At 43.1% G+C, this 17,861-nt stretch overlaps 1 protein-coding gene across 1 annotated transcript in view; it reads right to left on the bottom strand.

Moving 5' to 3' along the window:
* Window positions 1-17,861, bottom strand: part of LOC308308367 (uncharacterized protein) — an 87,511-nt gene that overhangs the window by 2,345 nt on the left and 67,305 nt on the right. Inside the window, exons 34-53 of the mRNA XM_080753792.1 lie at window positions 16,544-16,651; window positions 15,604-15,657; window positions 14,447-14,500; window positions 14,149-14,202; window positions 13,911-13,964; window positions 13,401-13,508; window positions 13,090-13,143; window positions 12,795-12,848; window positions 11,725-11,886; window positions 10,303-10,410; window positions 9,265-9,372; window positions 9,094-9,147; window positions 8,471-8,578; window positions 7,922-7,975; window positions 7,115-7,222; window positions 5,540-5,593; window positions 4,296-4,403; window positions 2,996-3,302; window positions 1,176-1,357; window positions 423-665 (exon numbers count right to left, since the gene is read on the bottom strand). Coding sequence (XP_080609918.1) covers window positions 423-665; window positions 1,176-1,357; window positions 2,996-3,302; window positions 4,296-4,403; window positions 5,540-5,593; window positions 7,115-7,222; window positions 7,922-7,975; window positions 8,471-8,578; window positions 9,094-9,147; window positions 9,265-9,372; window positions 10,303-10,410; window positions 11,725-11,886; window positions 12,795-12,848; window positions 13,090-13,143; window positions 13,401-13,508; window positions 13,911-13,964; window positions 14,149-14,202; window positions 14,447-14,500; window positions 15,604-15,657; window positions 16,544-16,651 — 2,136 coding nt within the window. The remainder of the gene's footprint in view (window positions 1-422; window positions 666-1,175; window positions 1,358-2,995; window positions 3,303-4,295; window positions 4,404-5,539; window positions 5,594-7,114; window positions 7,223-7,921; window positions 7,976-8,470; window positions 8,579-9,093; window positions 9,148-9,264; window positions 9,373-10,302; window positions 10,411-11,724; window positions 11,887-12,794; window positions 12,849-13,089; window positions 13,144-13,400; window positions 13,509-13,910; window positions 13,965-14,148; window positions 14,203-14,446; window positions 14,501-15,603; window positions 15,658-16,543; window positions 16,652-17,861) is intronic.

Below are 17,861 nucleotides of genomic sequence, written 5' to 3'. Positions count from 1 at the left end.
GACGTTTTCGGGTTCTTTGTAATGCTACTGACTCTTGAAAACAAAGCATCGCATTGCTTACTTCAGAAGCCATGAAGGGAGCTGGCAGGCCCTTTATGTCAATCAATCAAGTCACCTTAATTCAATTGACAAAAATAGGGGTTTTGTGATTTTTGTTCATAAGTAGTTTCATTTTAATTTCATATTTCTAGGGGCATGTCAAATGGTCTACGTGCACAGCCTTTGTGATCTACTGGTAGATCACAATCTACCTTTTGGGCAACCCTGCCTTAAACCATAATGCAGAAGTCGCACAAACAAAAAGATGGGTTGTAGCAGCTATGGAATGACCATGCAGGAACTGGCTCGATTTGCCTCGCTCAAAGAACGAATGTACTGTATGCAGGAAAGACTCTAGCAAGGGACGAAGTGTCTCAGCTTACCGTGCAACTGTCCTGCACCACCGTATATCTGAAGCGGTTGTTGCCCTCTGCTTTGAGGTCCAGGTCGTTGGAACCTTTGAGGACGACGGCCTTCTTGAGGTTGCCGGTCCTCTCGTCCTTGTAGGCCACAGAGTTCTTGCAGTGGTAGGTGAGGGTCTGGGACGCCTCCTTGGACAGCAGTCGGATGAATGTCATCTGGACGGCCACCGAGTTCGCCGGCTGATCTTTGTTGCCGTATGTGAACTGAAACCACAAAAAAAGGAAGGAAAGTGAATTCATTTCTGGCATTACGTACAGTAGATCATTTACTGTATGTCAACTTTCTTGAGAAAAAGCGAGGACTAAAGACCTTTCTTTTTAACAAGGCATTTGCCTAGATGGACTGATGGACGCCTTGTGTGCTTTTAAAGTTTTTCTTAGCTGTGTACAGGTGACCACTGATCTGAATTTATTCATTTCGTTGTGTTCATTGTTTATTATCTTAACCCTTTTTAATGTTTTTTTTTTCCCCTTAGTAGCACTTTGAGATTTGCTTCAAATATAAAAGTGTGTTACATTTTTTTTTTATTAATAAGTACATATTCAATCATTTGATGTGTGGAGACTGATAGTCAAATAATACCACCGCGTGCAAATGCTTTTGGTCCCTTCCCCCACATCCCCCCATCCCCACAATACACACACACACACACACACACACACACACACACACACACACACACGCACAGAGTACATCATCTCCCAGGTTCTCACATGTGTTCCGCCGTTGATGTCGGCTCCGAACCACACAGGTTTGTTTCTGGAAGAGGTCCACCACACTTTGCGGGGCACGCTGGCCGGGTTGGCGTTGATGCAGGTCTCTCCCGTGTCCATGTTGCAGTGCACCAGGATGGCGTCCTCCGCGCTGCCCTGGTTGGGATCCACCCAGAACTCACCTGCAGGAGCCACATTATATAGGGGGCCGTCAGCCAGGGGTGTGAAGACACTAAGTACATTTACTTAAGGTATAGTGTGCGCTAGGGCATTAACGAAAAAGTCGACAAGCCGACTCAGTTACACAAGTCGACTCCCACCAGAGAAAGTCGAAAGTCGAAGTAAAAAAAAAGAAAAAAAAAAACTTTCTATTGTAAAAATAGCCGATCTACATGCATGTAGATCTGCTATTTTCACAATTTCTGCCTCTCTATTTGACAATTTGGCCAATGTTTAATTTGTCATTTTAGTCCTTAAATTGGCACTTTAGTCCTTAAATTGGCACTTTAGAAATGTGAAGATACCCTCTATACACTTAAACTTCATATTGGTTTGTTTACAGTTGAGTGAGAAAACAATGTTTCACATTAAGTTAATCATCTGGGGACCCCCCCAAAACAATTGGGGGGTTGTGTGTGGTGTGATGACGTCATCAAACGATAAAGTCAACTCAACTTTTTACTGAGTCGAGTCGACTTCCAAAAAATCACAAGTCGTTACATAATGCGGTAGCGTGTTGTTCAGGGTATGCACATTCCACATGTACTGCAGCTAGCGATGTCTGTTCTAGAGTAGACAACTCGTATTGTCTGCACCATAAATTCATTAAGACTGTAACTTTTCTTCTTTCTTGTTTTTGCCACCCACCAGTTTTTTGGGGGGGATTTTACCTCCGGTCAAATTCAATCAATAGTTCTTAAAATGGATGGAAGTCGTAACGTTCACCATGTTTTTGGCCTAAAGTCAAAGAAAGCTGTTTCTGCACTCTCACTGTCAGCATACTTTAAAAGTTCTAATAAAAGTGCAATTTATGCCCAGTGCAACCACAGTACTCTGAACAGTCCATCGGAGTTGGGGTGGCATATATTTCTTTTTCAAAAATAGAGAAAATAGCTGATCTACAAGTACTCAACACGTTGCATTGCGCTGTGATGTGAGCTTGTACATCTGCTATTTTTTTGCTATTCATTGTACAACAACGCATACAGGGCTTAAGAGGTAAGATTGCTAATTCGCTTCCTCTATGTTTCCCTCAGGAGATCAAACTTTAGGCCACTGTTTCTCAATGTCAGGTCTGACGGTGTACAAATGGAACCAAATGAACCTGTTGCAGTTAAATGAACACTAAGGATTTTACAGTTTAGATCAAAGTCCCCAGAGTGCTATCAAAGGGTCCGTGACCTTACGCATATCAAACTGGCGGCCCTTGAAATGATACTGACTGAGAATCACTGCTTTATTCCCACTTTGTCTCCACGCAGTGGTGGAAAGTAACTAAGTACATTTACTTAAAGGAGTAGTTCACCCCCAAAATGACTTTTCTTCCATTGATTAGTCATGCCATGGAGACTTGAGTTCAATAATATTTTTCGTTTTTTGTCGCATTCCTAAGACAACAATTTGATTAACATTTTTACAGGATTTTACAGTTTAGATCGAAATCCCCAGAGTAAAAAAAAACAACAACAACCCCAAAGTGCTATAAAAGGTTGCGTGACCTTACACATATCAAACTGGCAGCCCTTGAAATGACAGACTGAGAATCAATACTTTGTTCCCACTTTCTCTCCGCCGCGATGGCAAAAGTTTCCTCAACTCACCGCTCTTCTTTCCGGGGTAGCACTGCTTCAGGTCCTCGCAGGTCCGGGCAGGGTGCTTCCTGCTGCCGTCCGGGCTCTTCATGCTCTGGATCTGGCTGCTGAGGGCCTTCAGGGTGGCCTGGACCCCGGGGTCCACCGCCGCCGCGCCCGAGGAGTTGCTGTTGGGGAGCGCCTCGTCCTCGTTGAACTCGGGCGGCGGGGGGCCCGAGTCGTAGTCGTGGGAGCCGCCGAACAGGTCGTCCATGGCGGCGGTGGGGGGTCCGGGAGGGCCGGGGGGCCCCGAGGGGCCGGGCTCTCCTGGCGGGCCCTTGTGGATAAGCGGGGAAGTAGTTTGTTATGTTGTTGTGTTGTCGTTTTTTTCTCCTTACAACCTCCTCTGTCGCGCCGAGGACATCTATCTTTTAAATGGCAAGGTTAGGCTTTTTTCCTTTAAGAATGTGTTAATGTGTGGCAGTAGATATCCTGTCCTTATTGTAAATATGGCAGAAACAATTCATACTGTAGGCGCAGATGTATTTTTCCAACCACAGTCAATCTAACACGCTAGTAAGTCTGTGTTTCTGTTATTTGTACAAACCCAGTGTCAGCTGTGCAATCCAATGTAATGTCTAAAGTGCTCCAAAATTGCTATTGCAGGACATTCATTACCTCTGGGACCAAAATAATCATGCTATCTGAACTGAAACGTCTTTGTTCTTGCACTTTATGGCACTTTATGTTTGCCTCAGCTCTATTGGATGGTGATTTATTTTTGCTGATGACAGTGCTTGTTTCCTCTCCTCATGTTGATGGTTCAGTACCAGTGGTGTAAAGTAACTAAGTACATTTATTAAGTACTGTAATTAAGTACAGTTTTGAGGTATTTGTACTTTACTTGAGTATTTCCAGTTTTCAGTACTTTTACTTCTACTCCACTTCATCTCGGATCCAAATAGTGTACTTTTACTCCACTACAATTATTCAAAAACTTTAGTTACTAGTTAAATTATTATATTATTAAACATATATTAATGCACTATAGCCCTATTCTATACCTTGGCTGTTTGAAAATAGCCGATCTACAAGCTCACAACACGTTGCGATGCGATGCATTGTGAGCTTGTAGATCTGCTATTTTCAAACATTTTGTACTTTTACTTTTGGTACTTTAAGTACATTTTGATGCCGGTACTTAAGTACTTTTACTCAAGTACATTTTGAATTCCAGACATTTATTTGTAACGGAGTACATCTACATTGCAGTATTGATACTTTTACTCAAGTACAAAATGTGAGTACTTTTTCCACCACTGTTCAGTACCTCTGGTCCGATGTCTCCACTGAGTCCGCGTGTACCGGGCGGTCCCATAGGTCCTGGTGACCCCAAATAGCCTTCCTTTCCTGGAGGTCCAATTGGCCCCGGGGGCCCCTATGCAACATCACAGAAAAACACGGTTAGCCCGAACACATTGAAGACCCCTGACATACTCCTCCCACCCAAAACTCCCTACTGACAGGTGCCGCCCCGGCCCGTAGGATTACGGGCAGTGATATCACCCTCCCTGACCAGCTTCCCTCCCAAAGCTGGATGCTTTTGGGCAGGGGTTCCCAAACCTTTTTGTCTCAGGGCACCCCATGAATATATATTTTTGGAGCGGTGAAAGCGCTCCCAATAGACAGGTATGTCCGTGGGTATGTCCCTGGGTGGGTGGGTGGGTGGCTGGCCGTGTCCGTAGCCTGGCAATACCTTGAGTGGCCACACACAACACACTAGTTAAAGGAGGGGCGCTGTTTTGTGCAGGCCAGGCACACTCACCACTCACTCACAGGCACAGTTTACAGTTTACAGTTTAGGCATTTAGCAACACACACAGGGTATAGCTGCACAGATTCACCACTCCACTTCGAACCGAGGTTTGATTTTTTTTTAATCCAAGGCACCCCTACATTATAATTTTCACTCCCAGCACTTTATATTTAAAGCATATCGTTGTTGTCGGGTGGAAACCTTGTCCAAAACCATTCATTTTGTATTTATCATCTATAAAATGTACTAAACTAGTGAAAACAGCCGATCTACAAGCACACACTTGTAGATCGGCTGTTTTCACTAGTTTTGTGAGACAGTCTTGTATGATGAAGCAGGGCTTTGCTTTACCAAAAGACGTACACATTTGAAACTTGGAGATACAAGGTTTCTGCCCGACAGTGACGATATTTTAGTGATTATGTTGCAAGGAAAACGTTGGGATAATAGCCATTTTGGTTAGGACTGACTGAAAATAACTTAGTACTTTCAAGTTTAAAATGATACTAAATATTTTTTTCAAATAAATCCCAAATATTATCAAATTATCTCGCGGCACCCCTGGACCGCCGTCACGGCACCCCAGGGTGCCCCGTCACCCACTTTGAAAACCCCTGCTTGTGGGGATCAGGAGCACACTGGGGAGGATACTGATCTGGAATCAATGGTCTCACAACTTCATGAGGGATGAAGTGATCAATAGTTGTTTTTCTATGTAACAAAATTACATTGTTAATGTGAATATTTGTACTACTTACCCTTTGGCCACTTGGTCCAGTGATACCCGATGTTCCTTGCTCACCCGCTGTGCCCTAAAAGTAAGGAGAGATATTATTGGAATAGAATTGGACATCTATTGTATGCTGAGCTTCAGAGTCGTATCCTCCTAAACATCTAAAGCACCTTAGAATATTGTTTACAAACTCAGCTTGCTCTATACATTCTTACTAGCTTAATGTCTTTATAGGTCTCTAAACAAAACAAAACAAAAAGTACATTTTTAATCAAAACATCCATCTATATAAAATATAAATTAGATCATTCCGCATGTTTCCATTATGCTTTTTACCTCACGAGGCAGATGGATTACCCGTTAAACCATTCTACTGCATGTACGGTAGATGTGTCAGATGGTGTTAGGTGGTGTTTGTCAGATGCTGTTAAATGGTGTTAAGTGTTAGGTGGTGATACAATAGTATCACCACAGTGGTGTTAGGTGTAAGTTTCACTGTTAAATCGTGTGGTGATAGGTGGTAGGGCATTCACGAATAGTGATTTTTTTGTATTTGAATTTGAATACCTCAAAGTATTCGAAAAGTCGAATATTGGACAGGAAATATATTTTTCATCCAGTAAAAAATATTTTAGTAGTGACAGGTGCATTAGCTGGCTCTTCCTTCATCATGACATCGAGTTTGCCGGCTGGCCACTGTTTTTTCCCACTGGTAATTGGTTCCGGGAGACGAAACGTGACGCATGACATCAGTATAGAGCATTAACAAATTCATCCACCAGGGGCATTGACAACTCATTCTTATGAATTCCTATCTAGCCAGTATAAACCATGAAGAAATAATATTTTTTAAAAAAGAGAAAAAATACAAATAAAAAAATAACCAAATATTCGACTTCGGTGAACAACGTCGAATAGTGACTTTGATATTTGAATATTCGGTGAATGCCCTAATAGGTGGTGATACAGTGGTATCACCACAGTGGTATGCTGTTAATTGGTGATAGGTGGTGATAGAGTAGTGTTGAGTTCGTCGACTAAAACTATGACGAAAAATGTTTGTCGACTGTGTTTTTTCACTGACGAAAACCAAATAAAAACTAAATAAAAAATAAGCTGTGATGACTGAAATTAAGACTAAATATATTGACAATTTCGTCAACAAAATAAAAACTAAACTAAAACGTTAGGGAGGGACTAGTGGAGAAGAGAGTCATTTGGTTGCTCTCAGATGTTGTGTGCTGAAAATAGCAGATCTACAAGCTCACAACGTGTCGCGCTGCTGTGGCGCGTTGTGAGCTTGTAGATCGGCTATTTTCAGCACGTAACCAAGTGTAAAATCAGTCATTACGATGCCATCAAGGCCTGACAAAATACATTTTAGTTGACTAAATCAACTGTAAATTTAGTTGCCTAAAATCTTATATAGTCGACTAAAACTAGACTAAAACAAAAACTTTTCAGGTGACTAAATTGTGACTAAAACTAAATGACATTTTATTCAAAAGACTATGACTAAAACTAAATCGACATTTGCTGTCAAAAACAACACTGATACAGTAGTATCACCACAGTGGTGTTAGACGTAAGTTTCACTCACAGGGGGTCCAGGAAGACCCTGCAGCCCAGTGAAGCCGCGGTGGCCCTTCTGACCTCTCTCTCCATGGTCTCCCAGGTCACCTTTATCTCCTCTTGGTCCTTGTGGTCCCTTTTTTTTTTTTTAAAGACACAAAACATTTCACGATGAACGCCACGATGAGGGAGGTAGTGCAGTGTTCACTGTGGCTGTCCTTCGCGTTTGTGGTGAGCAGGGACGTGCTGGCCATTGGGAAAAGCTGGACTACTCCCGAACGGCCGGTTCATTCCAGGCCGGTCCAGGCCGGCCATTTGGAAAAGAAATTAAATAAAATGTCAGCCTTCGTTCCATTTTGGGGGCTGTGCGGCCAACAAAGTAAATCGTCACTGTCGGGCAGAAACCTTGTATCTCCAAGTTTCAAATTTATACATTTTATCGCAAAGCAAAGCCCTGCTTCATCATACAAGGCTGTTGCACAAAAGTAGTGAAAACAGCAGATCTACAAGCACACAACGCCTCGCGGTGCGAGGCGTTGTGTGCTTGTAGATCGGCTGTTTTCACTAGTTTAAATCATTTTTAAAATGATAAATACAAAACAAACGGTTTTGGACATACAAGGTTTCCACCCGACAACGACAAAATTTAACTCATGTAATTGGCCCACTGGCTTGTCACTTGTCATGATCTGAAATGGCAAATCTTTGAGTAGCAGCAGCGCTATAGAGAGATCTCTCTCTATAGCGCGCAATGAGGGCCTCTCCAACTCTTTTTCCCGGGCTGAATCAGGGGTCCAGCACGTCCCTGCAGTCAACTGTAAGGTAGCCTACTCACCGTGAATCCTCTCTTTCCGGCAGATCCCGGTGGTCCGTTAGGTCCCCTTGAGCCCTGTATGATGGATACATGATGAGATGTCAGGAGCCGTGTTGATTTAGTTGACTAAAAACTATGACGAAAAATGAGCTTGTAGATCGGCTATTTTCAACATGCAACCAAGGGTAAAATAGGCCACTACGACGCCATCAAGGCCCGCCAAAAATACATTTTAGTCGCCTAAGTCTACAGTTGATTTTGACTAAAATGTTTTTTTTTGGCTAAAACCGCATGGTATTTAGTCGACTAAAACTAGACCAGAAGTACATTTCAGATTACTAAAATATGAATAAAACTAAATGGAATTTCATTCAAGATACCATGACTAAAACTGAACCCAAATTTGCTGTCAAAAATCAACACTGGGTTTAATGTATCCATCATGTGATAGATATTGTGTTGATGTGAGAAAGTGATAGATGGCCAAGTCCTGATTTATACATGGCTGCAAAGCACGATGCGCGACCGCGGATAAATCGGGCGTAAAATGACGCGAATAGTTCCACCTACAGCATCTCCTCTCCTTCCCGCAGTGCCCTGAGAACCGACAGGTCCTGGAGAACCGGCAAGTCCCGAGGCACCGGTCATACCCTCTGGACCGGGGTCTCCACGGTCTCCCTGGGGGCCAGGAACCACATGAGCGTTAGACGAGGCAGTGTGCGCAACAACACTAGGGATGGGACGATTAGCGATATTATCGTTTATCGTGATAAAAAACACTCACGATAATCGTGTCGTGAAGATTTAATTTATCGTGATATCGTCCTCCGTCATGCACTGGGATCAATTCACCTTTTATTTGCCGAGCTGCATATCCGGTACCACTTAAACCCTCTATAATTCTAATAATCTAAATAATGGATAAATAATCTTTTTTTCAATCTCTTTCAAATGTCTTTGCCAAAAAAATAGCCGATCTACAAGCTCACAACGCGTCGCGTTGCGGCGCGTTGTGAGCTTGTAAATCTGCAATTTTTTGGCGAATGTTACACCCCAGAATAATGGATTTTGATTATCGTGATAATATCGTAAATCGTGATTTCTTTTTTCACAACAATCGTGATATGACATTTTCATATCGTCCCATCCCTAAACAACACATGAGTCAAAGCAAAATGGAACTGTGCCCTTACCCTCTGTCCCATATTGCCGTCCTTTCCTGGGGGTCCATCGGAACCAGAAGGCCCCTGAGCAAAAGCAAAAACAGTGATTTGCACGCACACGTTTCTCAGTAGACAAAACAACATAAACAACCGAAACCACCGAAATCACTGAAAGAATTGTCAATAAAAAGAACAACATACATCAGGGCCAGGATCGCCACGAGGTCCGTTGGCGCCAGCCACTCCGAGTGGGCCAGGGGGGCCTTTCTCTCCAGACGGTCCTGCGGTTCCCTGCTTTCCTGGTGCTCCCTGAAAACCAGATGCAGATACCTCACAACAGAGCACTATGAAGCATTGATATGCAATCCAAATCCCATTCCCTTACCTGTTGAAAAGAGGCAAAAATATGAACTCTTCCAATCATTTAGACCGCATTGACTGCAACCACAAAATCAACCAAACCAAATAAACGAAAGCTGTTGTTTTTCTTTGTCTTTTGCTAATTGCTACACACAATAGAGGGCATGCATCATATGCCACTCGGTGCCACTCAAGCCATCATATGCCACTCAAGTGCTCGTTGGAAAACTCCTCACTCCTAGTGACTCCTCATGACTCTTACTGACTCTTTTTTTGCCACTCAGTAGACATTCCTACTTCCTGCATAACTTCCGGGTATATTGATGTCACGTGCATACACTCTAGTCCAGGGTTCCCCAATAGACGGCCCGCGGACCATTTGCGGCCCGCGGGGGGCTACTGTCTGGCAGCAACAACACTAGTATTATCTAGAAACCTTGTATCTCCAAATTGGTAGGTTCTTTCACAAAGTAAAGCCCTGCTTCATCATACAAGGCCGTCGCACAAAAGTAATGAAAACAGCAGATCTACATGCTTGTAGATCGGCTGTTTTCATTAGTTTAAATCATTTTTAAAATGATAAATGCAAAACGAACGGTTTTGGACATACAAGATTTTCACCCGACAACGACGATATCTGAACTGTCGCTGGAGTAGCGGGAACGCCACCGTCGCCCCCCCGCAATGTTGTGGCCCTCGGCTTGGTACCCTAGACATAATTCGGTCCATTGGGGAATACTAATTGGGGAACCCTGCTCTAGTCTATTGTCTACAAAGCAGCCTGTGCCACAGGCCCACAGCAAGACAAAGTGTTTGTGCTTCATGATACAAATGGGCAGCTTGCAATGAGGAAATAAAACAACATCCAATGGAACGTACCCCTGGGCCGGGCAGGCCTGGCATGCCTCGCTCCCCTCTCTGACCAGGAAGACCCACAATGCCTCTCTGTCCTGTAGTTCCTGCTGGACCTGGAGGACCATCAGGTCCCTGGCGGGGGGGAAAAAAACAGATATAAAAGACCATTAACCACCTAAACACTATTCACAGGGAGAACATTAGGCGGAAATAGTCGATTTATAAGCATTACAACACGATGCGTTGTGAGTTTGTAGTTCTCCTATTTTCGCCCAAGTTATATAGATAGATAAGATACCTTTATCATCCCAAGGGGGAAATTCAGTCGCCCAGAGGCGGCACAGCAGTTAAGGTTACAAGTTACAGGAATGTAAGAAAAAGAAAAAAGGACTGTTGTGTACAGCGACAAAAACAAACAAGAAAGAAGAATCAATAATACAGGAGAATCAACCAGCAGTGAAAACAGCTGATCTACAAGCTCACAACGCCTCGCGGTGCGAGGCGTTGTGAGCTTGTAGATCGGCTGTTTTCTTACTTAAGTACAATTTTGAGCTACTTTTACTTTACTGGATTTTTTTAAATTAAAATATTGTACTTTTACTCTACCTTTTTTAGTCCACTTTTACTCACAATAAGTCGCGATTTGACGCATTGTGAGCTTCTGGGTTAGGGTTAGGGTTATCTGCTCTTTTCAAAAGATGTGTATACATTCGAAAACTTGAAATTGGACATTCTGCATAATGAGTACTTTCACTTTCGGTACTTTAAGTACATTTTGATGTCAATACTTTAGCACTTTTACTCAGGTCAAATTTGAATTCCAGACTTTCACTCGCAAGATTGCAGTATTGATACTTTTACTTAAAGAGGTGGTGCCATGATTCCCCCCCCCCCCCCCCCCCCCCCTCTAAAACATGATTATCAGGTATTATGATTATACTAGGAGGAAGATTTTTTCCAAAAAAAGTATATAGAAAGAGTTAAAATTGGGTTTTTATGTGGCCACACCCCCAGTTCATTAAGTATGCATGGATGGCATGGTGGGTGGTGACCCAGCTGATATAGCCACACCCCACAGTGTTGGGTGAATGGCAATTGGGGAGGAGTTTATACTGTGACACACTTAGTATCTGTGTTTTTTAACTGACACTTTTGACCACAAGGTGGCAGCCTCCAAGAGAAAACAAACAAATACTAAAAGAATACATAATTTCTCAAAAAAAAAAAACACATCAGGGGGTCTAATGAAGTACTTTCAACCTCCTAGACACATGAAAAACAGAAAAAGTACAAAACTATGGCACCACCTCTTTAAAGGGGTACTGTCACCTAAAGGGGTAGTGTCACTTTAAAAAGTCATCTTAAAATATGAGTCAATATTTTTATGATGTCATTGTGGGAATGCGCAATTATAAGCCATTCAAATTGGACGGTGACAATGTTTACCGTAGGGCCGTCCTCTCCGGAGTCTCCTTTGTCACCTGAACTGCCAGGTGGTCCCGCGGGGCCTCGTTCTCCGATTCTCCCCGGGGATCCGTGGTCTCCGCGGAGGCCGGCGGGCCCCTCTTTCCCAGGGGCACCCAGAGCTCCTGGCTCTCCGACGGGACCCTGCAGGGAAAGATGTTGTTGTTTTTTTTTTAGGCCATGGGTCTTCAACAGGGGGTCTGGGACCCCTAGGGGGTCCTCAGAGTTACTACAGGGGTTCCTCCAAATCTTTGAGTGACAGAAACATTTTTTTCTCCTTTTTTATAATAACCACTTGAACCCTAGCGTCCATATTCTGAGAACTTTGGCCAAAAATTTCAGATCGGCTATTTTCGGCAAAGAGGTTTGGTGTAGAGGGGAAAAAGAGCAGAGTTATGCTGCATTCACACTGAGAGAAGCCAAGCTAATGGTTTGCTTGGTAATTCAATGTATTCTCTATGCAAACCAGCTTTAAAAATTTCCAAGCTTTTTTTCCAGCTTGGGAATTTTAAAAGCTGGTTTGCATAGAGAATACATTGAATTACCAAGCAAACCATTAGCTTGGCTTTTCTGTATGTGAATGAGGCATAAGTGTATAGAGTGAAACTTTATTAAGTATAGCCGGTTCAAGTGGTTAAATATCTGAAAACACACATTGACATAAATCCAAAATACACTGACGATTGTGCTGTCAAACGATAAAACTATATGTAATCTATGAAAAGTTTCTGGGGGTCCCTGCTTCGTCTCACTCTCAACTAAGGGGTCCCAATTGGCCTGAAAATGTTGAAGACCCCTGTTTTAGGCCATGAGATAGTTTTTTATGCAGTAGGTGAACCTACTATAGAGCCTAGTAGCTTTTTAATGTCAATTGAGGACAGCCAAATGAACATGTTGCAGCTGGGCTTTTCAAGTCAATTAATTAAATCACGTTAGCGTTGAGAGTGAACATCTGTGTCTCTCTACGCATTTAAAGCCCATTGGTCATAAGGAAAATGAGTCATATCAGCCTGAAAAGTCTTTAATTTTTTCCCCCCCAAGACAGTACTTACAGTTGAGCCTGGCGGGCCAACCCTTCCCGCTGAGCCTGGGAAACCAGTAGGACCCTAGGAACAAACGACACCACGGTTAGGATTCTACAGTGCTTAGTGCTTATTTTATAGGCTACTATGCTTTCATTCTAGAATAATATGTCCATATTTGGCAAAGTCAAACTCATACAGAAAGACAGCTTGCTACAATGATGAAGACAAAGTTAGGTTCAGCCATTTGGTTACAAAATATATATAGAAAATATAAAGATTTTGCAATGATGATTCAGGGTGAAAAGGAGGGGCAATGTCTTACCGGGGCACCCTGCGTTCCTCTTCCACCCTTCAGTCCAGCAACACCAGTTGGTCCCTAGAACAGCAATACCTTATTAGAGGCCATCAGTAGCACATACCATATGTATTCACTATTCAGTATAAATGATGTCCTATAAAGTCTGTTTTGTGGGCATTACGGCCAAACGGATGATGAAATAAGGCCAGTAGTGCCTTATTTCCGTTCCTCCCCCATGCATGTTAGCATAAAACGCATAATCACATCAGCTACATGTAGGCCTAGGCCTGCTGTTAGTGTACGGTGTACAACATATACGTATGTCTCTGACTCACGGGAGGTCCGTGGGCACCAGCCAATCCCTGAGGTCCTGGAGACCCAGCGTCTCCCTTCTGACCTGGCTCTCCAGGCTCCCCTTTGACTCCAGGTTGACCATCAGGGCCCTGAAATGGTTATGTAGATTTAGAATGGTAGCTCAGTTACATGCGATCTCTATATCGTCGTATCTCCAAGTTTCAAATTGGTACGCTTTTTTCGTAAAGTAAAGCCCTGCTTCATCACACAAGGCTGTCGCACAGGACTAGTGAAAATAGCAGATCTACAAGCACACAACGCCTCGCATCACGAGGCGTTGTGTGCTTGTAGATCAGCTATTTTCACTAGTTTAGATCAATTTTCAAATGATAAATACAAAACAAACTGTTTTGGACATACAAGGTTTCCACCCGACAACGACAATATGCTCTCTCTCTCTCTCTCTCTCTCTCTCATAGTTTTTGCCACAGCAATCATATGAATTAATATCAGTGTTTAAGGGCATCACAAAACAATCAGCGAATACTTACAGGTGGTCCGGCAAATCCAACAGCACCGATGGGACCAGGGTCACCACGAGCTCCCTAAAATGGTGTACAATAAATGTACAATTTAAGGCATCAAGTAAAATCCGAAAAACAAACCAACGTGTATTGTATGAAGGTATTCATGCTACACTTGGTGTGACCTCAGCGATGTAATAGCCTTCATTAAGAAGTCTATAAAGGCACTAAACACTTCAGAACCTAGTAGTTATCGACTACTTACAGTGGTTCCTCTGGATCCTGGAGGGCCACCTGGTCCTTTGGGTCCAGGCTCTCCCTGTGAAGAGATCACATTTATAATAATAATCACATTGTCTTTCATACTGTAGGCAAAAACAAATACAAGAATTGGCCTTGACGGACTGCCAGTTGCAACTAGAAGCTGTGTAGTCCCATGTGAAGTGAACTTGTCCCAACAAGAAACTGCCGAACGCTCTGATTAAGCTGTAGTAGCAATGCTGAAGCATGTTTCTAAACCAACTCATGTCGTAAAAATGATTACCAGGTCATGGAAAATGTACCTTTTCACCACTGGGCCCTGCGGATCCTGTCGGGCCAACGGGACCTGGAGCACCCTGGGATGTGAGAAGAAAGTCGTTAGGGATATCCGTGCACACCTCCATGTTACCATGACACTTGTGTCCAGTGTCCAGCAGCTTGTGTCCAGTAAGAGTGTGCCTTTTAAGGCACGCTCTCCACTGGATAACATATCCATTCAAATCGTTTTTAGCAGTCTTAGAAGTATAGTCAAAGTGCCGCTGACACGCCCCGCTACGGGGAGCGGCGTAGAAAAAGGTGGCAAGCCCCCCGCATTTAGGTTCCCGCTACGCGGGGAGAGGCAACGTCCCCTCTGGGTGAATTTTAGCGAATCCGCCATTTCAACAAATAAACATAAACAAACATATTCTCATGAACAATGGGAATGTAACAACCAGATTTGTGTGGAAATATAATTTTTATATGCAAAGATTTTACAGTATATACATTTTAGTGTCTTTAGCTTTAGCTTTAGTGCTAGCCCAGTAGCCCTGTGCGAGCAGAGGAAGTTGCTTCCTGTGGGCTGCGAGTGCGACCCTGCGGGCGATGGGAAGAGAATGTACATTGTAGGTACAGTACATTATAACTCTATGGTACAGTACGGGCGCGCCGTGACGTCATCAACAATTTTAGCCAGAAATTCCCAAAGACTTTCCTTGTTTTTTCGTGACGCGCCCACTTTAAGTAAGTTGTTCCACAATGGAAACAAAGCCCTAGGGCTTTTTGTGTCATCCTTTTAACAATCGTTATAAAATCCTACCGCTATACTGTTTACAAACTGTTAATAAAGGATTCCATCAATCAAATCAAAATGATCAAATGTGTTCGCAATGGATTGAACTATATCTACATGCTCATCTACATGCTCACAACGCCTCGCAACGCGAGGCGTAGTGATCATGTAGATCGGCTATTTCCACAATTTCTGCCTCTAATATTTGACAATTTGTTATTTTAGAGGTATTAAACAGTCCTTAAATTGTAGAAATGTGCATATACACTTAAACTTTATGTTGGTTTGTTTACTGTTGAGAGAGAAAACAATGTTGCACTTTAAGCTAATCATCTGGGGACCCCCCAAAATAATTTGGGGACCCCCCTGGGGGTCCTGACCCACAGGTTGAGAACCATCCATGCTTACCCTTGCGCCGTCATTTCCAGCTGTACCCTCTGAGCCTTTCTCTCCAAGTGCCCCCTACCGAGACAAGAGAAACACACATTAGACATTACACTGTGAAGCGTTCCTGGATGCAAAACTATCCAGACACGTGTCTGGTTAAGTCCAACATGCGAGTTGTAACAAACCCTGAAATATGTAGGGGCTCATTTGTCAGTGTCAGATTCACAGAGTTGAAAGACACAAAGGCAGTTGACAGAACAAACCTTGTTCAAAGGTGAAATTAAGAAGCCTACATTGTGAAGTCGGGTCATATTACGTTTGCATAACTGCACACATTTTGTCGTCAGACCGGGCATGATAAAGATATCGTTTTAATAATCGTTCTCAACTCAAGTGAATGGCATGGAGTCCACACCACAATGATAACACTGACATAACTGATGTGAACGCCGACATATCGTTATCTTTATCGTGCCCGGTGGGAATGACGCTTAAAAACACCATATTTATTTATGTATTTGAAATTTCAATATATACAAAACAACAGAAATATGATGACGTGTAGGTCAGGGACGTGCAGAGAATGTTATAGAGGCAGGGGCTGACATTTCTAAAAGGGCCTTTTGGCGGAAATATCAAAAAATATGTTCAGTGTGTGATACCACACTAAACTAAGCACAATCGTCTATACTGGAGATGTGCCGTAACGGCATGGATTTCTACACAAAGAGGGACAATCTTTCAACATAAGATGCTGCATTCAAGTTCAGGAGAGTTTGGACGAGGCAATTCTCTTGAATGCTGCCTTCAGGTGTGGCATGGAAAGAGGGCATTTGCATCACCATAGTAAAAACTGCATTCATGGTCTGGAGAGGGCACTTTTTACAGATGGATAAAAGGGCAGGGGCTCAAGCCCCCTTTGATGTCTATGTCTGCACGTGCCTGGTACAAGGTTACTTACTCTGTCCCCTTTAGGCCCAGATGGGCCAGAGATGCCCCTCTCTCCTGGCATTCCCTGAAGACCTGGTGGTCCCAGGTCACCTACTGCGCCAGTTGGACCAGGGCTACCCTACGGAGACAAACAAGCAATACTATACAGTTATTTCACTAATTGAATCAGTTACTGTAGTAGCAAGGATTCTTTATATAGCTACGGTATGTCTTGCTAGCGCTGCATTTATGTAGTTACACATCTCAAAGGGGCTAAACTAGTATCAGGGTTTGGTAGACAGTGATGAGTGTAGAATGCACAACATGTACTAAATGTTGTTGATTAACCGTTCATGCATGTTTTTTAGATAGCATGTTGTTGAGTCAGAGGCTAGGTTAGATGTTTAACAGGTAGCTATAAACCTCATAGCTAATCCATCATAGCTAACATAGCTAAACAACATCATTGATTTTACTTTCTTTACACTCTAAATTCTATAAAGGCGTTTAAAGCCTCTTCCTACCACAACACAATAAAGGTGTTAAAGGGGAAAATGTGAAAGCTGAATTAATAGCCTTTTGAGGTGACGCAACACGTTTTAGAGGCACTGGAGCGCAGGAGGCAGCTTCCGGGGGAGAGCTCCGCCAAGCCCTGCCATTAACCCATTTAGGCCTAGAATTATTGAATGCTTTAACCAGTGAAAAATTGCAGATATACAAGCTCACAGCGCAGCACCGAGTGCCGCGCTGCGAGCTTGTAGATCTGCTATTTTTGAAAACGTTGTGAAAATGTGTGCAAATCTTTGAATATATGTTTTCAAAGCGAACGTTTGTAACTCATATTTTGCTTCTGGGTGGTCCCTGGAACTAAATATTTTGAGATGGGGGTCCGTGGCCAAATACATATCATTTTGGAGGTCCTTCACATAAAAAGGTTTGAGAACCACTGACATAGTAGTCTCTCAAGAACAGACTAACTGAGCTCCAGTCAAGTGAAAAGGACCTTTTCTTTGACGATGGCTGGCCAGATTGCTGACATAGAAACATAGGGATTCAAAAGACACTTATAGAATCGGGTCAAAATTCTAATTTTCACGATTTTTCAAAAATAGCAGATCTACAAGCTCGCAGCGCGGCACTCGGTGCCGCGCTGTGAGCTTGTATATCTGCTATTTTTTTATATTTAAAGCATAAAATATTACGTCATAATGTGTTCAGGCCTAAATGGGCATTAATTAAGCCCTGGTTCGAATCCTCCAGATGCCTCTGGCTTGTACTGGCCTGGCTGGGTGCTCAAATTAACGCAATCCCACGGGTGGGAGGCTGGCAGGGGAGGGCGGTGCAATAGT

This window comes from Nannobrachium achirus (assembly GCF_963921795.1).
Source record: "Nannobrachium achirus genome assembly, chromosome: 22".
Lineage (NCBI taxonomy): Eukaryota > Metazoa > Chordata > Actinopteri > Myctophiformes > Myctophidae > Nannobrachium > Nannobrachium achirus.
Note: the sequence above shows the minus strand (reverse complement) of the source record. Positions and strands in the feature narration are given on the sequence as shown.